Genomic DNA, 23976 nt, shown 5'->3' on the forward strand with positions numbered 1-23976 from the left:
TCAGCCTTGTAAATCACAGCTGGACTGACTGTACATATCCTGACCAAGGAAAATCAAATTCTCACTTTGTGCAGTAATCTACACCTGGCTTTTCTGCCTCCGTCCATAATAATATACATTATATAGACTAAATGTCATCTAAAATTAATGTTTATTTGCAACATAGTATAACAAACTATTACATGATCAAAAACAAATTAAGTTTGGCCAAAAAAAAAAAAAAAGTCTATGTTTTGAATTTCTGGGGTCACCAGAAATTTGTGATGCACTGTAAAAAAATTTTTTTATAGACTATATGTTCAGCCCTGCGATGAACTGGCGACTTGTCCAGGGTGTACCCCGCCTTCGCCCCTATGTAGCTGGGATAGGCTCCATGTGACCCCCGTGACCCTAGTGAGGATAAAGCAGGTTCAGAAAATGAATGAATGAATGTAAAAAAAAATCTGTAATTTAACAGAATTTTCACTGTTTATTTTACAGATTTTTCCTGTATTTTTAAGATACAGGAAAATATTAATGAAATGAAAAAAATAGACTGTGATTTTACATGTCAAATGTAAAATAACATGAAAAAACTGTAACTGTGACTAACCAAAAATTTTTTAATTTTTTAAAAGAATTTTTTTCTTTTTTCACAGAAAAATACAGTTAAAATACAGTTGCAAATGTATTGTAATCTACACCTGTCTTTTCTGCCTCCGTCCATAATAATATACATTTTATAGACTAAATGTGTCTAAAATTAATCTTTATTTGCAACATAGTATAGCAAACTATTATATCACAGGTGTCAAACATGTGGCCTGGGGACCAAAACTGGCCCGCCAAAGGTTCCAATCCGGCCCGCTGGAAGAATTTGCAAAGTGTAGAAGATATTAAGAGTCAAGGGCATCGACTCAAAAATAACAGCATAATAATGTAGAAATAATGACTCCAAATTTTCTTCTTGGTTTAATGTGAAAAAAATAATAAAATCATGCCTTTAAATAATGGCAACACCAGTTTTTTCTCTTTGATTTGTTGCAAAGAACGTTAAAATCTAATATCCTTTAATAATAAAACATCAATAACCTGAACAAATATGAACAACCTGAAATGTCTAAAGAAAAATATGCATAATTTGAACAATATTCTGTTTTGTATCTTGGTAGATCTGATCTGTAATGCACATGTAGAAATCATAAGTTGAGGCATAATATTGATAAAATTTTCTTATTATTATTTCTTCTTATTTTTCTTCAGAAATTTCTGGGTTTTTTTCAGGTTATTCACATCTTTTTTGTTTGGATAGTTTGTAAAATGTTAATGTTTACATAATTTAATGTTTTTTTTTTTGTTTGTTTTTTTTTGCATATAAAAATTTGGAGTTGTCATTATTTATAGGCTATTATGTTATTATTTTTCGGGTCCGGCCCAGTTCAGATCAAATTTAGCTGAATGTGGCCCCTGAACTAAAAGTAGTTTTACACCCCTGGTTTACATGCACGTTAATAATGTAATTTTACTATTATTATTTTACTGGGTCGGCCCTTTTCAGGTCATATCGTGCTGAACGTGGCCCTTGAACTAAAAGGAGTTTGACACCCCTGCTCTAGTCGATCCCAGAGGAGGAGGATGTGTTGAGGCCTTTGTGCAGTCTAGTCATGTTCCTCCACCCCACACTGGGAAAAAGGATTTCTTCATGGACACGCCTTTGTGCGGAGGGGATTCACTTTGTTAAAATAGGAGAGGCTGTTGGGATTCGGCATCTTCAGTTTCTGCGACAGAAACTCGAACACGCCTCCCATTCTGCTGACAGAAGCGGCGCAGCAGCTGCTACCGGAGCTCATCATTACCCCCCGACGTTATGTCAAACCGTCTCCTCCTCGCTGTCAACCCCAGCCACAACAAACCACAAAAACATCTTCATCCAAATGACCAAACTTTATTGATCCATCCCCCGTCTCCACGTCCAGTGATCACATAAATAAATACTTCTTTTTTTTTTTTTAACCATAATTTATAGGTTGAACATTAAACAATCTTTACTCGACGACAACCTGTCCAAAATACCTGATAGAAATAGAGAACATTATCCAAGACACTTAGTTTGCACTCTATAAAGAGAGAAATCTACTGTATCTAGAGATTTAAAACACAAAAAACAGAAAAAGGAATACTGTTTTGTTTTTTTTTTTTATCTACAACAAAGACATGCTACTACAACCAACCACGGGCAGCAGCATATGAAGAGCAGTCAACCGAGTGTGTTTCTCTGTGAGCTTGTGTATTTGATTGCTTTCATAGTTTCTGTGCAGTGTCTTGAGTATCAAGTCATTTGGCAGCAGCGTACAAATAACAAAACTAATATATTTTCATTAGATCCATATTTCAATTCCTATGTAAATATTTCCTCTTATTTCTAATTTGCATGCAGGATACGAACAGCCAGATGGTCTTGGAGGAAAAATCCACCCTAAATACTTTAACATTGCGCAGTATATCGGAATTAGTCTTTTAATTGATACTCAAAGTGGATAAAAAAAAAGAGATAAAAGTGAATGGGAGTTAATCTGGTGGGAATAACTAAATCTATGAGACTCATTGTTGCAGGTTTGGAAGAATTAAAGTAATTTAGGGTGAAATTTTCTTGTAAATTGTCCGTTTTTGAAGTGTGCATGCTTCAGGTCCAGCCCAGCACAGTAGTTAATCCAACCAAATCCACATAGAGGTCTCTAAAACTAGACAGAAACTGAGACTATTTCAATTAAAAAAAAAAGAAAAAAAAAAAAAAGATCTGTGCTTATTATTCTGTGCTGTAACACTATCACTGTACAGTAAATATCATCATAGACATCAAGTATAAGGCTTGACAGAATACAATGTGTCACTCTGTGGCTATCAGACTGTCTATGAGACACTGTGCAGTTGGTATAAATATGGCACAAAAAAGCAGTATGGATGGCAGCTCATAAATATACTACTTTGTCCATGTCAAAATGATGAGAGACGTCCAAAGTAAGTTTCGTCGACTCTCTTAAATGGCGCGTCCATGAATGGTGTTTTAGGTAGAAAGCACAGAAGCTAACATGTAAATATAGAAGAACCAGTTTATGTTCCGGCCCCCGAAGCCAGTTAGAGTGGCGTAACCAATCGTTTCGTGGACTGATGTGACACGAGGGCACGGATAATACCCAGAAGCACTGGCGTCTACTCAGGAAGCTGTCATGTTGCACTTGTACACTGCGGCTGCTGAAAAGCGTATTGTGCTGTCTCTACTCGGTTCTCCTGACACCGTCTGTCACTGTCCGCACCGATGCGAAACCTTCACAACCCCCGATGCGGCGGACGGGAAAAAAAAAAAAAAAAAAAAAAAAAAAAAGCCGCACAAATGTGTCAACTTCGGTCCGTTCACCTCTAGAATCAGATGATGGAGCGTCTTGAGCGGTAATATATGCGTGAGGGTGTTTTACAGGGATGGTGCGTGCACATCAGACGTGGGTCTCGATGTAGGAGTGCGTGTGGGAAAGCGAGGGGGTCAGGGGAGGGCCGGGGTCAGATTCAGCGGTCGGGTCGGGCTCCTGAGTGAACAGCTCCTGATAGGCTCTCTTCCACTCCTGGAACTCTGCCGACGACAGCTGGGGATTGGCCAACAGCCTGTCAATCAGCGCTAGCTCCCCCTCCCTGTCCTATGGGGATGCAGAAACAGAGGAGGGGCGGGTCACTTTGTGTGTTTTTTTTTTTTTTTTTAGCCACTATGCTTTAGAACGGAGAGACACACGAAAGCAAGACACACACTTAAGGGGATACACGAAGTTTGGGGAGGCTTCACGTTTTTGAATCAATGAGAATAAAGACACCAGACTTCGCACTTGCTTTTCCCGCCTATGTGGAGCGAGGTTATTGTGGCATGTTGGAGGAGCAGCTGGGGGAAGTTTCCCAGCATGCATTGGGACAAAGTAATTTGGGATAGTGTTATGTATTTACAGTGTTCTAAGTTTAAAAGAAGTGTTACAGGGTGGGGAAGCAAAATTTACAATATTTTGAGGCAGGGATTGAAAGACAGTGTATGACCAATTAGTTTATTGAAAGTCATGAGAATTTATTTGCCACAAGAAAATTGACATAATAGAAAATGTTTTTATTCTATGTGTCCTCCTTCTTTCTCAATAACTGCCTTCACACGCTTCCTGAAACTTGCGCAAGTGTTCCTCAAATATTCGGGTGACAACTTCTCCCATTCTTCTTTAATAGTATCTCCCAGACTTTCTCGTAATAGTTTTGCTCATAGTCATTCTCTTCTTTCCATTATAAACAGTCTTTATGGACACTCCAACTATTTTTGAAATCTCCTTTGGTGTGACGAGTGCATTCAGCAAATCACACACTCTTTGACGTTTGCTTTCCTGATTACTCATATGGGCAAAAGTTTGTGAAAAGGTATGGATAATAGTGTTAGGTATGATTATGACATCAATATATGTTTGGTTTCAAAACAACTGACGTAGTGCCTGCTGAGAAAAAACAACTAAATGTTCATTGTAAATTTTGCTTCCCCACCCTGTATTCTTGTTTGATAACAGAGTTATGGTGTGTTTTACCCTTTTTGTTAGTTGTATTCTTGTGGAATGATTAATTCTATTGATTTCATTTTCTTGCACCATGAGCTAAGTTGCTCCTTTGTTTCATGACCCTCTGTAATGGTTATTGAGTAGGATAATAATTAAACTTCCTGAATGTCTAAATTTCTCACCTAAATGCTACATTATAACGGTTTTGGATTTTTCATTATAGTTTAGTTTTAGTTAGTTTTTTCTTTTTTTTTTTCTCTAATTCATTTAGTTTTTTGAACAGGTTTGCTAGTTTTTATTAGTTTCCGTTTTCTTCTAAATGCTTAGTTTTAGTTTAGTTCTAGTATTAGTTGTAGTTTTTTTTTATATCTTTTATCTTCTTCTCCGTTGTATTCAAATAAATCCCGTACAGGACTCTGCTGCTTTCTCCCAACTTTAGTGTCCATGTTTCCAGGTAGAGTGGGAACGAGAAGACGATTAAACGACAAGTGACGAGAAGTGACGGACCGTGAAGTGTCGTATGGTGTTGCTAGCTAAAATTGCTAGAGCGAAATAAATCGCTTTCGTATCAATTCAACATTGACAAAGATGAAAATGAAGGGAATTTTATCCATAATCTTTATCCGTTTTAGTTAGTTTTGTAAGCACACAATACAGTTTCAGTTAGTTATCGTTTTTTCTTTTCATTATAGTTTTTATTTATTTCAGTTAACAAAAATGTTTTTGCAATTCTAGTTTTTGTCATTTCATTAATTTTTGTTAACGATAATAACCTTGATTAGGGTCCCTAAATACACAAATAAATGTACCAAAGACTAATAAACGTGGGTTTAGCAAAATATGACCCCTTTAAAGTTACTGAAGCTGTCATGTTGCACTCGAACGCTGCATTTAACGGATTTTACACGGACGATATGTTGTTACTTCCTGCCACTTTTAAGTCAAAATATCGCCGAGACGATCCAAAAAGATGTGTATTGTTGATTTTTGATGTGCTAAACAGGCCAAACAGCATCACAGCAAAGTCTTCTGTGTCAATGTTCTCATTACTCCACGAATCAACTGACATTTTGGATGCAACCCAAAACTTGGTGTATTCCTTTAAGAGACGCCAGACAGGGAACAGACATTGAAGCTCCTCCACCCAAACCGGCAGCCACAAAGCCACAGGTCCTTCGCAAAAGTCTAGCTACAGTACACGTACAAGCGACAAATCCCCCAACGCCCTCGCCAACCATCCCCGCCCCCGTAACACGGAGAAAGCAACAAAGATACAAACTCTGGAGACGAGAAAACAGCCACAGCAAAAGAGCCATTCGCAGGCACCCAAGCCCAGGAACATAACCAGAGCTCATAAAGCGTGAAGCCACAGATGGCTGCTCGACAAAACTAGATAGAAAAGGAGGAGACAGACTGAGACAGATGACTTCAACTAACAAGACAGAGATATTTTGGAGATGATTATGTGTAGAAGGTCGTGGAAACTGTAAATGTTATCACCGGAACCCAATGGATTGGGGGTGTAAGATGGGTTTATGGAGATATGTGGCATCTTCTTTGGGAAATAGCAACAAGTTCCCTCAGATTTCAGACGTCTGCATACAAACGTGCATGTGAACATTTATCCGTTTTAGCGCCACTTCCAGTGTGCGGATGAATGTGTCGACCCACCTTGAGAGTGGAGGTCAGTATGCGAAGGCGGTGGAGGCGTTCGTTCAGCTGAGGGTCGGTGGCGCGATGGAGAAAGGACTGTCTGAACTCGGACTGACCTTTACCGTCTGATCCGCGGCCGAGAGGACACACTCCGCCCTGCTCACACGCACGAAACAGGTCACCCAAGGACGCGCCTTCGCTGCTGCCTTCAAAGTCACACGACACACAGAAGCGTCATTTTAATGGTGAATGTCACAAGCAAAATCCAAACTCACCAAGGACTAAATGTGGGTAGGTTTTGTGTTATGCGAGTAAAATTCTGGAATGCACCGTCATGTACTGTTTGTACCAAGGTAGTCTAATAATAGAAAAACCAAGAATGAACCTCCTTTTCATGCCAGTTATAAGTATGCTACTTCTGAGTTCACAGTGCATTCAGGAGCAAATCATACTCTCTGAAGTTAATATTGCTTTGTCCAGCAAAGAAGGTGGGTGCAAACAGGGACTTTATGGTGCGTTCAGGTCCACCTTGTTAGTTAGAAATCAATACCTGAATGGCAACAAAGGTCGAGGAAAATAGGGACATATTTTCACTGCATTAGTATTGCTTCCTTTGCCAAGAAATGTAGGATTTTTTTGTGTCTGTTGATTGAGTATATCTTTAATTTACTAGGATAAAATAAAAAAGTCAATAATTCAAAAACTGTATTAAAAAAAAAAAGAAGAAGAAGAAGAATGATTCTCTACATGCATTTCTAACCATTTACAGCATGTAGATTCTGCATCAGAAATGTTCACACAGGAAAAGGGACTTTATGGTGCATTCAGGTGTACCTTGTTAAGTCACATATTAATATCTGCATGGCAACAAAGGCTATATAAAACAGGAATATATTTTTTTATTACCTCCGCCAAGGAGGTTATGTTTTTGCCGGCGTTGGTTTGTTTATCTGTCTGTTTGTGTTTGTCTGTCCGTGTGCAAGATAACTCAAAAAATTGTGGACGGATTTGGATGAAAATTTCAGAAAAGGTTGTTACTGGCACAAGGAACAAATTATGAAATTTTGGTGGTGGGGGGTGGGACTGATCTGCCTTGGCGGAGGTCTGCAGATGACTGCTTTTCTAGTTGTATAAAGGTTTTATTGTCTGTTAGCAGTGTAGCATCCACACATTTTGGACAAACCATTATAATTTTTTGTGTGAATTCCTGATGGCACGAACTAGAGATGATGATATTTTGGCTGCTCTAGGTCAAAAGTCAAGGTCAGCAACATTTCTCAAAATTCAGGATCCCATTTAACAAGGGGTGGAATATTTAAAAACCTAGTAGTAGTTTTCGTATAAAACCGGGTGCTGCAAAAAGTTTTGACCTGAAAGGTCTAAGGTCAAGGTTATAGTGAATTATTTTCTAACAATCCCTCTATCTCCAGATTTTGCACAGATTTCTTTCAGATTTTAATTGCGATGTACCTGGGGCATGGTTTTCAGCATGCTAAAAACAAAATGTTGAAAGTATAAGTTATGGTATCTTCATGAAGCCAATACAGTTGCTGGAGATTATGTTTTGTTGTGGGGAATTCAGCTCCTGTGCTGGATATTTTCAAGTTCCTTTATTTTTCTTTAATCACAGCATTTTCAAGAATTAGAATTCATTTTTAGAGGTGTATTTAACCCATAAAGACCCAAACAACCACTGGTGACCAAAACCATCTACTGATCTAAACTGGTTAATACCTGTTGATCCACTAATTCTATCAATCCATGTAAATAATTGATGTAAAATACAGTTTGTCATCTTTTCATGGTCATCAGATATGACCCATTTGGACGTTCAGAGGCTCCGTAGTTACCGTGTAAACACTGTCATCTTCTACAACATTGATTCACCAGTAAAACCCATGGAGTTGGATCAACAACAGTGGATAGAGACACTGGGTTTATGTTCAATTACTGCTAGATTTTACTGAAAAAGTCACTTTTTCTTCAGTTTTCTCTGTTTGTGATATAATAACCTGAGTTTACTCTTGAGTTGTAATGAACACCTACATGATCAGTGAATTAAAAACAGGAAAACACCTGATTTACACTGAAAAAAACACAAGCTAAAGAGGATAATATTACAATAAATTATGATAAATCACTTAAGAAAGGTTAATATGGCAAAAAATTTATTTGTGAGCAACAAAAGTACCACTGGGTCCTTATGCGTTAACATATGAAACTGTTCACAAAGTCCACAATATTGTAGTGGAACAGCTGACAATTTTCAAGGTGTTTCTCAATCATTTAAAACTAAACTATATCCTGAATGCATATTTTTTTATGCTCGACTAGTGGATTTTTACTTTTACCAGCCCTCTTGGCCGCGGGTCTAAAAGTTATTAAAGACTCTAGTCATTGTGTCACATGATCTAAAGTTACAGGTAAAACAGCTGCCAAAAACTTCTACACACTTACAGTTATATCTCAAAGCAGCCACTGGAGGACAGCAGCACACTCCTCAACTTTAGCGCTATACAGTATAATGACTAATATTAGTCATAGAAAGATTATTAATGATGGTCCTGTCTCTCCTCTTCTGCCTCAGGGGTTTTGTATGCACTTACAGTTCTGTTTTCTCTACTTAGCTAATGAAATGAGATGTGACATGGTTGTTGTTTTTAGATTAAATTACCTTACATTGATTATATTAATCAGTCTTGTTTACTATTTTAGTCTGGAACTTCCTTCCTGTATGCCACTGGGTTCACCTTGGCAACCAGTTCACCGTTGTCTCATTAGCCTTATTAGGTCAGTTACTAGATACAGATGATGATTTAAATGGAAAAATGTGTGCCAGAGAGCATTTTTATTTTGGGCATATGCGCTGACGTCAGTGTCTTCACCTTAAAAATCTTTTTTCTTTTTTTTTCGGTCCCTGTTGGTTGACAGTCATTCACAATGAGACACAGTTTTCCTCTCTGCTTCCGCTCACAACCACACACCGCCATCATACTAAAGGTTTACATGTACTTAGTGCTGTTTGTTGTTTCTCCACTGCATGTACTGCGGTCCTGACTCTTGAAACTCACCGTTGTGTGTTTGCTGTTCGTCTTTCGCAGGGGGTGTGAGGAGTGTGTGTAGGTTGCTGTCTCGTGGCAGTGTGAAGCTGCGGGGTTTCCCTCCCTGGGTTGCCATAGGAATGAGCCTTTGCATCGCCATTGGCAACGGGACATTCCTTTGTGCAGGAAGAGTATAAACCGCACCTGCCGTCATAGTTCCACCCCCTGGGCCAGGCTCCACAAAGACAGCGTCCTCTGCAATGTTGAGATGACATAACATCAAACATTAAAAAAAAAAAAAAAAAAAAATAACAAGAAGTGAAGCTTTGGTTTGTATGTTCATCTACAGCAGGGGTGTCAAACTCACTTTAGTTCAGGGGCCACATACAGACTAATATGATTTAAAGTGGGCTGGATCAGTAAAATAATACAAATAATAGGATAAGAACTTCTAATTAATATCAACTCCAACGTTTTTTCTTATATTTTTGAGTGAAAAAAGCAAATATTTACATCTATGAACTGTACTCGAACATATCACAAACAAATATGAACAACCTGAAAATTCTTAAGAAAAATAAGTGCGAGTTTTTTAGAATATCACGCCGTAGTTTATCATTTATACATGTACATCACAGCTTACAGATCACAGTGGATCTACAAATACACAAAACATTTAGTAAAAGGCAGATTGTTGGTAAAATTCCATATACTTCTCTGAAGAAATTTCAGGTTGTTCACATTTTTTTGTAAAAGGTTAGTCTGTAAATGTAAATATTTGTGTAATTTTACCTTTTTTTTTACACTAAAACAAAGAGAGAAATTTGTGGTTTTCTTTATTTATAGGTTATTGTGATAGTATTTTACTGGTCTGACCCACTTTAGATTGAATTGACCTAAAATTATTTTAACATCCTTGATTGTTAATATCTTCAGTGTAAATTTTGCATTTCACAAATTCATCCCATGGGCCGGATTGGACCCTTTGGCGGGCCGGATTTGGCCCCCGGGCCGCATGTTTGACATCTATGATCTACAGCCTATAATCAAGAGCAAAGCAATGCAGTTTTACTTTCTCATGCAAAATAAAATAATGTATATATACAGAGCCTTGACAAATGGAAAGTCCCCTCCTGGATTCAACTGAATACATAGGTAGGACCCTTCCATTGGATAATTAATGTGGTGATTAATACATTTCAGCTGCAACAACTTCTTTAACCCTTTCAATGAGTGAAATTTTGCTTTATTAAATGGAATTATGCATTTTAAAACATTTCCCTGTGGTCTACATAAACTGTAAATGCTATACTCGGATCTGAATTCTTCATTAATTCAACTCCACAGGTCCATCTTCAACCCTATTTCTCAGTAATGACACCAGAAAAGGTGGTTTTGAGCGCTGGCCCTTTAAATGCAAATGACCCCACCCCCTTCAGGTTGTTAGCTGTGCTGCGCTGTCCTGTTCAACCACTTGTGTTCATTAATACAACCAACAACTGAACATTTTAGGTGATCAGCTCGAAATTTGGACATATTTTCAGTTTTTACTACAACCGCTGCTGCTAACAAACAATTACGTCGTACTCGGTGAAATGTTCGTCGGAAGTCTTGACCTTATATGTGCAAATGTCGTGATGGAGCTAGTTATAGACGTAACAAATTAAGAAGGAATTGAAACGGGTTGTAGAAATCCACTTGATTTTTGCTGGAATGAATATAAAGATAGCTTTCCAGCAACTTTATGAACTATTAGGGTCCCTAAATACACAAATAAATGTAACAAAGACTAATAAAAGTGGGTTTAGCAAAATATGACCCCTGAAATGATTACCCATCATGCCTAGTGCCTACAGCACAAGCCTGTGGGGGCAGTGTTATGACCTGGGGTTAGTTCAGTTGGTCAGGTCTAGGTTCAGCAACGTTATGTGTCCAAAAATGACAGAAATAAATGAATCCCATAGAGCTTTTCCATAATTTTAATTAACATATATATTCAAGGCTTAACTTGGACCCGCCCACCACCAGAACCACCCACTTGCTGCACCTGCTCTAAATCACTACAATGCTATTTAGTAAGTGGACCGTACAGTATTATAGAGTTAATATATAAGTACTAGTGTGGGATCCATGGGTTCTGGATAAGGTGGTTTTCATGCTGTTGTGTATTTGTGCATGCTGTACCGCATTTGGCCAGCAGTCACCGCCAAAATGTTCTGGCCATAGCAACGTGATTGTAAAGGCTATTGTATTCCAAAATGATTAATATCTCCCCATTTATTGGCCCTATCAATTTGCCGTTTTCGTAATTGTCTTCCTTGATTGAAAATAAATAAGTATGCCAAACTGCAGCAGTAAACTCTTTCCGGATTTTGTGTGAATCCCTGGACACACACACACACACACACACACACATATACAAGAGCTCTAATCCTCCTTAGCTTTTATCAGGGGTGTCCAATCCTGGTCCTCAAGGGCCGGCAACCTGCATGTTTTAGATGTATCCCTCTTCCAAGCAAGGTTATTATCGTTAACGAAAACTAACGAAATGACGAAAACTAAAATGGTAAAAACATTTTCGTTAACTGAAATAAATAAAAACTAGAATTAAAGGAAAAAAAACGACAATGAACTGAAACTGTATTGTGTGTTTACAAAACTAACTAAAACGTATAAAAATTCTGGATAAAATTCCCTTCGTTTTCATCTTTGTCAATCTCGGATTGATATAAAATCGATTTATTTCTCTCAAGCAATTTTAGCTGCTGGCACCAAATAATATTTAATGGTCCATCACTTGTGGTCACTTGTGGTTTCCAGTTGTCTTCTGGTCCCCACTCTACCTGGAAACATGGAGACTAAAGTTGGGAGAAAGCAGCAGAGTCCTGTCTGGGATTTATTTGAATTCGACGGTGAAGAAGAGAAAAGATATAAAGAAACTAAAATTAAACTAAAACTAAGCATTTAGAAAATAACGAAAACTAATAAAAACTAGCAAACCTGCATTAAAAACGAATGAAAACTAACTGATTTAGAGAAAAAAAAAAGTCAAAACGAAATAAAACTAAACTATAATGAAAAATCCAAAACTATTATAACCTTGCTTCCAACACACCTGATTCAAATGATAAGCCAATCATCAAGCTCTGCAGAAGTCTGATAACGCCCGTCAGGTGTGCTGGGAGAGGGAAACATCAAAAACATGCAGGACACTAGCCCTCGAGGACCAAGATTGGATACCCATGGCTTATATCTTCCTCTCTTAGCCATCACTTCTACCTCTAAACTCTGTCATCTACCAGTGGAAATGTTGGCTTTGGCTCATCCACGTTTAACCTCTGACACACTGTTAATTACAGATCCTAACCCCAAGCACCACCTGTTCATCCCACAAAAGTCCACCGTTATCCAAAATAAATAAATCAAACCCATCCTCAAGAAATAAAAATGAGCACGTGATGCAACAATAACATTAATCAGCTGGGTCCTTAACCCTTTCATGCATAGTGGTCACTAGAGTGGACAGCTATTCTACAGCTGTTCTCTTGTATATTCATGGATTTTGTTGACCTTTTCATTGTTTTTTTTGTTTTTGTTTGTTTTTGTTTGTTTTGTTATTTGTTTTTTTCTTACACATATCTTTATTAAAGTTTTAAGACACTACATATCTTTTCTGACATGAATTGGTAACATTATGTAGATCTCTCCTGAGGATAAACCCCCAGAATCACAAGCCTTCCCCATAGTTTTCACACAATTTATCAGTAAATACATGTTTCTGTGCATCCAAAATTAAACGTGTGGTGTCCAGCTGAGTGGATATTTTTGCAACTTCATGAAAAATAGGTAAGAGTTTGTTTTTTTTTTCTTTTTTTGTCATTACTTTTTTAAATGTATTTTTAATTTTTTTTTTTTCTAAATTATTTTTATTTTATTTTATTTATTTATTTTTCAGAAGAAAATTTTCTATCACATTGTTTTTTTCATGCCTAAAGAGGAATAAAAACACTCAGGAAAAAATTTTGATTAAGGTTCTCATAATTCGTGCATGAAAGGGTTAAAGTCACCTAAAGGTCCAGTTTGTAGGTAGTGTAGCCCCGCCTCAGTCAACGGCGTCTCAATCAAGTCCTGCCAGGAACGTCTCTGAGATGAAGAAGAGCGCCCCGGTGAGCCAGTCTCACTGCTGCCCCCTGCAGGACTGGAACGGTACTACAAAAAAAAAAAAAAAACAGGAGCAGAGAAAAAGAGTTGAGAGTTGTTGATGAAATCATTCCTTTTCTGAACTGCTTAATCCTCGAGAAATTCATTGAAACGCTGGAGCCTATCTCAGCTACCTAAATGTTGCATGCAATTCAAGTCCATCGCAGTGCTGACATAAATATCTAAACAATCATTTACCCCCACATTCACACCTGCCACTGATTCAGATCGACTGATTAATCTATTAAAGTGCATGACTGAAAAAAAAAAAACTGTTTAACTATTATATTTACTGCTGTTATTATAAACATGTTTGGTGAATTGTAAAAAATAATCACTACATTGGAAGAGAAGCACTACTGTTTGTAGATGCACCTCTTAGTTTTGTTTCACTACAAAGACAAAAAAAACACATGACCAATATTTAATATTTTGAGTCAAATACAGCAGTGTTTATTTTCACAGGAATTTTAGCTAATTTCGCTGCATTTGCATCTGACTCAATTCATTTGCATGTAAAAGGGGTAAAACAGGTGGAGTCAGAAGCCAGACTTCTAACTGCACTAAAAGATATAATTTATGCAAGTGAAACAGAAAACAGAAATAATTCACACTGGGAAGATAACTGTGCTCTGCCAATTTCATGCCGTAGGAGTATATTGTGTGCAAATTTGACATTTTAGCCTGAAAATATCCCAAGAGCAAAGCTCAGAAAATGTCCAAAATGGATGTGTATTCTCTGGCGAGTACGAATATGAAACGAGCCAATTACCTTCAGAGTGTCTTCATGGACTGGTGGGAGTTTGGTCGAATGCATTTGGCAGCGAGATAAAGGGTATGAGAGGCACTAAAACACCACAATTTACTGATCCCCACAGCAGAAGTGTCAACCTCGTTTGAGTTCAGGGGACACATACAGCCCTATTTGATCTCAAGTGGACCGGACCAGTGAAATAATAACAGCAAAAAAGTAAAATTACATTATGAAAATGTTTACATCTACAACGTAACCTTTAAAAAAATGTAAACAGCATGATCAACCACAAAACAACCTGAAATTTCTTTAAAAAAATAAGTGCTTTTTTTTAAACCAAATTATGCCCCAGTTTATCATTTACACATGTGCATTTCAAATTACAGTTTTCAGTGGATCTAAAAAGACATAAAACATTTAGTAACAGGTATAATATTGTTAAAATTGCACTTACTTCTCTTAAAGGAGTGATATTTTGCTTTTTATCTCCGCCAAGGAGGTTATGTTTTTGTCAGCGTTGGTTTGTCTGTCTGTCTGTTTGTGTCCAAGATAACTCAAAAAGTTATGGACGGATGTGGATGAAAATTGCAGGAAATGTTGATACTGGCACAAGGAACAAATTATTAAATTTTGGTGGTACTGATCTGCCTTGGCGGAGGTCTGCGCTCTACAAGTACTTTTTTAGGAAAGACAGCGCAGACCTCCGCCAAGGCAGATCAGTGCCCCCACCCCCACCACCCCCGATCACCACCAAACTTTAATAATTTGTTCCTTGTGCCAGTGTCAACATTTCCTGAAATTTTCATCCAAATCCAGGGCACTGATCTACCTTGGCGGAGGTCTGCGCTCTCCGAGTGCTTCTAGTTTCAAACGGAATTATGCATTTTCACACATTTCCCTGTGGTCTACATAAACTGTAAAACCTCAGTGTGTTTAATGCTTGAATAAGTGATTGAATGCACTTTTAATTTTTAACTGAGTGCACTTTTTAGTTTTGGTTAAAATGTACCAAATTTACTGTTAAAGGAGTGATATTTTGCTTTTTTTTTTTTAATGGAATTATGCATTTTAAAACATTTCCCTGTGGTCTACATAAACTGTAAATGCTCTGCTTGGGTCTGAATTCTTCATTAATTCAACTCCACAGGTCCATCTTCAACCCTACAGGGTGGGGAAGCAAATTTACAATATTTTGAGGCAGGGATTGAAAGACAGTGTATGACCAATTAGTTTATTGAAAGTCATGAGAATTTATTTGCCACAAGAAAATTGACATAATAGAAAATGTTTTTATTCTATGTGTCCTCCTTCTTTCTCAGTAACTGCCTTCACACGCTTCCTGAAACTTGCGCAAGTGTTCCTCAAATATTCGGGTGACAACTTCTCCCATTCTTCTTTAATAGTATCTTCCAGACTTTCTGGTAATAGTTTTGCTCATAGTCATTCTCTTCTTTCCATTATAAACATTCTTTATGGACACTCCAACTATTTTTGAAATCTCCTTTGGTGTGACGAGTGCATTCAGCAAATCACACACTCTTTGACGTTTGCTTTCCTGATTACTCATATGGGCAAAAGTTTGTGAAAAGGTATGGATAATAGTGTTAGGTATGATTATGACATCAATATATGTTTGGTTTCAAAACAATTGACGTAGTGCCTGCTGAGAAAAAACAACTAAATGTTCATTGTAAATTTTGCTTCCCCACCCTGTATTTCTGAGTAATGACACCAGAAAGGTGGTTTTGAGCGCTGGCCCTTTAAATGCAAATGAGCCACTTCAGGCCCCGCCCCCACGGGGTTGTTGGCTGTGCTGGTCTGCGCTGTTCAACCAACAACTGAACATTTTAGGTAACTTGCTTGAAGTTTGGACATATTTTCAGTTTTTATTACAACCGCCGCTGCTGACAAACAATTATGTCGTACTCCGAGAAATGTTCGTCGGAAGTCTTGACCTTATATGTGCAAATGTCGTGACGTATCTAGATATAAAACATAACAAATTAAGCAGGAATTGAAACGGGTCGTAGAAATCCACTTGATTTTTGCCAAAATGAATATAAAGATAGCTTTGCAGCACCTGGAGGATTCAAATTCAAACTTTTTGAACTATTAGGGTCCAAATACACAAATGAATGAACCAAAGACTAATAAAAGTGGGTTTAGCAAAATATGACCCCTTTAACCCTTGTGTCGTGTTCATATTTTGTTATTCAGCCAGTGTTCTTGTGGTAGACCTGCTGCAATTCAACATAAACAATTTTATGTTAAAATACTCAATAGACTTCATCCCAATTATAAGTACTATAAAAAGCATATATGTTTAATTTTTGCCTTTACTAGATCACATTTATGAATTAAAGTGCTACTTGTTTTTAGTTTGTTTTTTAGTCAAATGTAATATAATCATCATAACCTTGATTTTATTTAAACTCGGAGATATATTGAGGACGCACCCTTATTTACAATATAGCCGAGACAGAACAAGACATTTGAAACATCCAATGGACATATCAGAAATACTGAAAAGTAAAAGCGACAAAGACGAATTAAAAACAGAGATGTCTACTTAAAAACAGGAGTAGGACAAGATACGAGAGGAAAAATGAGAGGAAATAATTTATTAAAAAATAATTTGTCATCATTTGTCTTTTAATAACAAATGTAAATAGATCCCACATACCTAAACACCATACAAGGGTTAAGACATTTCATATTGTTCTTATTTGTTCAAATCAGTCACATTTTTTGTGAAAGGATAGTGTGTAAATGTAAATATTTTCATGTAATTTTCTTTTTTTTTTTTACACTAAAACAGAGAAAATGTTGAAGTTTTCATTATTTACAGGTTATGATGGTCTGACCCACTTGAGATTGAATTGGTCTGGATAGTGATTATTATTATTTTTAGTGTAATTCTTGCATTTCACAAATTCATCCCACTGGCTGGACTGGACTTTCTGGTGGGCTGATTTTGGCCCACGGGCCGTATGTTTGTCACCACTAATTTGCAGTATCTCAAATCTGTAATGTTTTTTCATGAGTGTTTTTGGATGTTCAATGGAGCTCAATGAAAGATGGCAGATAGATGAGGCCAATTAAATGTGCTCTTGACATCATTATCATCAAATAGATCAACTCATTACTGAATCAACGACAGAAATTAGTTTCTTCATTTAGTATCAATAGCAATTACACACACCTCAATAGGGTCGCATCGGTACGGCACGTCGCTGCTGCTGCTGCCCCCGGGCTTCCTGCCGCTGTGTGTGGTGCCTCCCCCGAGAGGGCCAGGGTGGTACTGCGGTTCGGCGGCTGCAGTCAGTGGCTCGCCGCAGAGGAAGTCCTCCTGGGAAGAGCGAGAACGAGACGTCTCCGTGGAAGACAGGCGAGTGGTCCGGCCTTCCAAGTAGGCACTCATCTGACAGGGAGGAAAGTGTGAAAATGTGACAGGTGTCATTTTATCTTGTGGTTTCAATTGGATTGTAATGACACATCAGAGCGAAAAAAGGGACATGACTGCCAAGGAAGCGAGGTGTGTAAGTAGAATAAAGAGATGGAAGTACTGAGGCAAAGGAAGCAGGAGGGGAGCCTCTGCTTCCTTTCATTTTTTCATTTTTTAAATTTATTTAGACAGGGACAATGCACAGTATAGAGCAGGGGTGTCAAACATGCAGCCCGGGGGCCAAATTCTGCCCACCAAAGGGTCCAGTTCGGGCCCCTGGGATGTTTTTGCCAAGTGCAAAAATTCCACAGTCTTGAATTGAATTAAGGGAAAAAAATGAGCTTGAATTAAGGAAAAAATCTTGAATTAAGCAAAAAAAAAAAAAAATCTTCAATTAAGTAAAAAAAATCTTGAATTAAGCCCAAAAAAATCTCAAATTTAGCAAAAAATCTTGAATTAAGCCAAAAAAAAATCTTCAGTTAAGTAAAAAAAAAAATCTTGAATTAAGCCAAAAAAAGTCTTCAATTAAGTAAAAAAAAAAAAAAAAAATCTTGAATTAAGCAAAAAAAAAGTCTTCAATTAAGTAAAAAAATTCTTCAATTAAGCCAAAAAAATCTTCAGTTAAGTAAAAATATCTTCAATTAAGACAAAAAAATCTCAAATTTAGCAAAAAATCATGAATTACACCAAAAAACATCTTCAATTAAGTAAAAAAAATCTTGAATTAAGCCAAAAAAAGGTCTTCAGTTAAATAAAGAAAAATCTTCAATTAAGTAAAAAAAAAAAAAGTCTTCAATTAAGTTAAAAAAAAAAATCTTCAATTAAGCCAAAAAAAATTCTTCAATTAAGTAAAAAAAATCTTCAATTAAGCCAAAAAAATCTCAAATTTAGCACAAAATCTTGAATTAGGCCAAAAAAAATCTTTAATTAAGTAAAAAAAAAAAAAAATTAGCTTGAATTAAGGAAAAAATCTTGAATTAAGCCAAAAAAAAAAAAATCTTCAATTACGTAAAAACATCTTGAATTAAGCCAAAAAAAAAAAAAAATCTTCAATTAAGCAAAAAAATCTTCAATTAAGCCAAAAAAAATCTAGAATTAACAATTCCCTCACGGTGAACAATTTCAAAGTGCCATCCACCATAAACAAACCATGTGTTTACAAACAGAGCTGGGAGGTAACTCGGGCATCTTTGGAATTTTGCTGCGACGTGCATTGTGGGATACGGAGGCTTGCGCCGCTGCCGGGCATATGATATCATATGGATGAAACAAACATGACGCGGAAACGGCTGGAGCTCCACTTCCCACAATGCACGTCACGACAAAATTCCGAACAAATACTGCTTTTGAATTATGTTTTATCTAAGCCTGTGCTGTTGTATTTTTGCCACATGTGCCTGATGTGTTGATACTGTCTAAATTCTGTACTGTCTGTATTTATGGAATTACCTTAGGTTGTTTGAGAGCAGGGGTGTCAAACTCATTTTAGTTCAGGGGCCAGATTCAGCTAAATTTGATCTGAAATGGGCCGGACCAGTAAAATAATAAGATAATAATATATAAATAATGTCAACTCCAAACTTTTCTCTACGTTTTAGAGCAGGGGTGTCAAACTCATTTTCTTCTGGGGCCACATTCAGTCCAATTTAATCTGAAGTGGGCTGGACCAGTAAAATAATCTCATGATAGTCAATAAATAATGACAACTCCAAATTGTTTTAGTGCAAAAAATAACATTCAATTATGCCAATATTTACATTTACAAACTATCCAAAGAAAAAGGATGTGAATAACCTGGAAAAATGAAATTTGTTAAGAAATATAAAAACAATTTTATCAATATTATGCACTTAATATATAATTGCACTTAATTTTCTTTAGATATTAGTATTTGTTTAGGTTATTCACATTTTATTGTGAAAGGATAGTTTCTTAATGTAAATATTTTCATAATTTAATGTTTTTGTACTAAATCAAAGGAAAAAAAAATTGTGTTGTCATTATTTATAGGTTATTCTGATATTATTTTTGAGTTTGATGGCCTAACTTGCACTTTGCAAATTCATCCTGCAGGCCGGATTGGAAACTTTGGCGGGCCGGTTTTGGCCCCCGGGCCGCATGTTTGACACCTGTGTTTTAGAGCAAAAAAAGTTAATTTACATTTTGAACAGGTTTACATCTGCAAACTATCCTTTCAAAGTATGTGAATAACATGAACAAACTGAAAAAATAAGTGTAATTTTAACAATATTCTGCCTCAGTTTATCATTTCCACATGTGCATTATAACTTACAGATCACAGTGGATCTACAAACACACAAAACATTGAGTAACAGGCAGAATATTGGTAAAATTGTACTTACTTCTCTTAAGACATTTCAGGTTATTCACATCTTTTGCAAAATTATACTTTGTTTCAGTGTAAATACATGAAAATATAAAGAGAAACATTTGGAGCTGTCATTATTTTTATGTCATTATGATAGTATTTTACTGGTCCTGCCCACTTGAGATTGAATTGGTCTGAATGTGGAACCTGAACTAAAAGGATTGCTAATATCTTAGTGTAATTTGTGAATTTCACAAATTCATCCCAAGGGCCGGACTGGACCCTTTGGCGGGCCAGATTTGGCCCCCGGGCCGCATGTTTAAGACCTGTGTTTTAGAGCAAGGGTTAGGTTTTAACTTTAGGTAAAAATAGGGATTGTCTTCATAATCAATTGTAGTGTTTGCTTAATGTCTTGGGTCCCCGTTTATAAGCTATGGATAGCTTCTGGGGTTACCCTTTTTACATAATCATATCTTGCTGTAAATTATGAATAGAAGTTGCATACGTATCTTTAAATGATTTGTAAATAAAAATGTGAACTGAACTGAGCTTGGGGTGTTTTTTTTTTTTTTTTTTTTTTTTTTTACATCCTCCTTATCTGATGACCCTAATTGCTTTATTTGCCTCAAAACAAATTGTGAAAGCAATTATCTTCGGTCTGAATTGCGAACTATTAAAACTCTTGCCGCTTTTGCTTTTGAGTTCAAAAAAGATGTTTAATCTAAAGCAATTATAGCTCCCATTATCACACATTTAGACACGCCACTCCCTGCAGGCTTAATTGGCAAAAAGAAACTGCGGAGGAAGAGGCGGAACATGTTTTTTTTTTTTTTTTTTGCGTTCCAGTACAGCATGTTCTGTATATGTGCGTTTAACTAAGAGCATTATAATAAGCACAATAGTCATGTATGTGTGTGACTCACTGATGGAGGCCGTGGGTAGGTATCATATGGAGGTGGGGGGCTGTCCTGTTTAGGGCTGGAGGTGGCTTCATCCTCATGTTCACTCTCACTCCAGTAATCTGCAGGGAACCCACACAGATACAGTCAGAAACACCAACTCCCTCTCTACTGATAGCTCCAAAGATCCAATAGCAGCAAGATAGATGGAGCGAACTAGTCAATTATCTGTTTTTACCAAGATAACCTGGGAAGAAATAAGAGTATAACTGTGTCTGATGGTTAAAATAGTATCCCACAACAGTAGTGTGCAGGAAATAAAACCCTCACCTTGCTCCTGGCGTATCCTCTCGCGCTCGGCATAGCCCACAGCAGCCATGTTGAGGCGGCTCAGCCATCTAACAGATCACACCCAGAAGGATATTTCACATTCATGCGCTACAAACCTAAATTAAAAATGAATTAAATGCCCAGGAAGAAATAAGAAGTGGAAAACAGCTTGGAAAAAAAAAAAGTTCTCTAAATTTTAATGACACTCAGGAGGAAATTCACAACCAGTAACGCACCTATCATGCATTGCAGGGTGCCAAGTGCCAGAGGGGGCACCAAAATACTATAATAATTACAATAATAATGATAAATGACTTAAATTTGAGAATAACTCCAACAGGGGTGTCAAACTCATTTTCTTTCAGGGGCCACATTCAGCCCAATTTGATCTCAAGTGGGCCGGATCAGTAAAATAATAACATAATAACCTATAAATATGACAACTCCAAATATTTGTCTTTGTTTTAGTGCAGAAAATACCCATTAGAATTATGAAAATACTTACTTTTATAAACTATCCAAAAAAAGAAAAGTGAATAACCTGAAAAAACTGAAATTTCTTGAGAAAAATAAGTGCAATTTTAACAATATTCTGCCTCAACTGGTCATTTCTACAAGTGCATTATGGATCGGATCTACAAAGACACTAAACACTTAGTAACAGGCAGAAAATAGTTAAAATTGTGCTTAACTTTATTTAGACATTTCAGGTTGTTCATATTTGCTCAGGTTATTCCCATTTTATTGTTACAGGATAGTTTGTAAATGTTAATATTTTCATAATTTAATGTTATTTTTTGCACTAAAACAAAGACAAATATTTCAAGTTGTCATTATTTATAGGCATAGTGTGATATTTTTTTTCACATCAAACCAAGAACAAAATATGGAGTCATTATTTTTTGTAGGTTACTATGCTATTATTTTACCTGAGATCATATTGGTCTGTATGTGGAACCTGAACTAAAATATGTTCAACAGCCTTGACTGAGGAATTTTTGCACTTTGCAAATTCATCCAACGGGCCGAATTGGAACCTTTGGTGGGCCGCATTTGGCCCCCGGGCCGCATGTTTGAGACCCCTGAACTACAACATGGTCTAATCAAGTGAAAGTAAACATGAACATGAAACAGTTAATTTGCACACATCATTTATCAAGCGGGCTCATTTTTTCTTAAAGAAAGAATGCAACATAATTGTCTATAGTCACTTTTCCATTGGACATATGCACAAAATTTTAACGATATTTACTAAATGTCGAAAAAACAGAAGTGTGTAATGTCGGTTTTTCCATAAAATTACAAATGTGATGATTTGTTTATTTTTTATCGCGAGATGACATGAGAAGTCATTCCATAAGCATGGCGGCAAATGTAATTATGGTGTTGATTTACAGATATATTCATTATTATTATATGTTATCGCTCTATCTCGTACTAAATTAAAAAATGTTTGGGTTTCCTGGTGTGTCCACACATACCACGACATGTTGTTTCTTCTTTGCTTGTTGTAACATACGTCAACAACCAGTTATTTAATTCACCTGACGCTAGTTGCGAAAAAAGGTCTTTCCATTGCAGTTTTGCGTGATATACCATTTGCGCTACGGCCGAAAAACCACCTCTTGCCAGCACAAAAACTTCTAATTGAAAAATGAGACTTTTGGCGAAATTGTTGTTTTTCCATTAGAAAAAAAATTTATGCATAAGTTATATTTGTACGACTTGAGAGTCAATGGAAAAGGGACTTATGACTATCCTGATCACCTATGGTTTTTGTATTTTGAGATCCAGGTCGGGCTTGTATGGGGGTCGCCATTGGTTCGTGGGGGCGGGGTTGTGTGTCACAAAATCTTGTATCATAAAATGTGAATTTCTTTCTTTTTTTTGTATTGTACTTTTGGAGATGTACAATGAAAATAAGTAAAAAATTGATTAAAAAAAAAAAAAAAGTGGGCTAATTTTTAGCTAAAAATCTCTATTTTATGGAACTGTTCCATAAATCCTTTTTAAAATACCACTTGTAGAAAAAAAGTTACAACCAGTTTTATCAATTGTACTTTTTACACCATAGCCATAGCTCGAATTTGATGCTAAAAATTATATCTAAAAAATTTGAAAATTTATTCAATCTGTTGATTATATAGATGATTAAGTTTCAAGTATTCGATTTTCATCATTTTATGAATATTATTGATATTTATGCGTTTGAACATTTGTGAGTTGCTTAAAAGGCCGTCAACAGTGAAAAAGTATTAAAAGAAGAAAAATTAATGCATTTCAAGTCATATTGAAGATCACCAACAGACTGTGCGAGAGACCTTTACTTCTAACTTTTGAGTGTCTTGTCTTTATATCTACATGTTTTCAGTTTGTTTTCAGTTTACCAACAAACAGTCACTTTTTTGATGTACAAACTAACTTTTATACTGACAAACATACATGTAAATGATGTTATACAACTTAAAGAGGTGGGATTTCTTCTACAGTCATGGAAAAAATTATTAGACCACCCTTGTTTTCTTCAATTTCTTGTTCATTTCAATGCCTGGTACAACTAAAGGTACATTTGTTTAGACAAATATAATAACAACAAAACTAGCTCATAAGAGTTTAATTTCAGAGCTGATATCTATCCATTTTCCGTGGTTTTCTTGATAATAACCAAAATCACTTCAGTTCTTAAATCAATATCCATGGCATTGTACTGACAAAAACAGTGCTTTTAGGCATTCCATGTTTTCTTTTCTGTCTGTTTTAGTCACATGATACACA

The 23976-nt window shown here is 36.5% G+C and overlaps 1 protein-coding gene across 2 annotated transcripts in view; it reads right to left on the reverse strand.

The window, feature by feature from the left end:
• Positions 1 to 3362: 3362 nt before the first annotated feature.
• The window catches only part of cnksr2a (connector enhancer of kinase suppressor of Ras 2a), a 151408-nt gene continuing 130794 nt past the window's right edge, over positions 3363 to 23976 (reverse strand). Inside the window, exons 18-25 of one of the 2 annotated variants that reach the window (XM_030123453.1) lie at positions 21202 to 21269; positions 21110 to 21118; positions 20896 to 20993; positions 17401 to 17619; positions 13312 to 13453; positions 9275 to 9499; positions 6222 to 6409; positions 3363 to 3668 (exon numbers count right to left, since the gene is read on the reverse strand). In XM_030123453.1, the coding sequence (XP_029979313.1) occupies positions 3471 to 3668; positions 6222 to 6409; positions 9275 to 9499; positions 13312 to 13453; positions 17401 to 17619; positions 20896 to 20993; positions 21110 to 21118; positions 21202 to 21269 (1147 nt within the window). In that variant the 3' untranslated portion in view covers positions 3363 to 3470. The remainder of the gene's footprint in view (positions 3669 to 6221; positions 6410 to 9274; positions 9500 to 13311; positions 13454 to 17400; positions 17620 to 20895; positions 20994 to 21109; positions 21119 to 21201; positions 21270 to 23976) is intronic. The other variant, XM_030123454.1, reaches the window with a different exon arrangement.

The sequence above is a fragment of the Sphaeramia orbicularis genome, chromosome 20 (genome assembly GCF_902148855.1).
Source record: "Sphaeramia orbicularis chromosome 20, fSphaOr1.1, whole genome shotgun sequence".
In the NCBI taxonomy this organism is placed as follows: Eukaryota; Metazoa; Chordata; class Actinopteri; order Kurtiformes; family Apogonidae; genus Sphaeramia; species Sphaeramia orbicularis.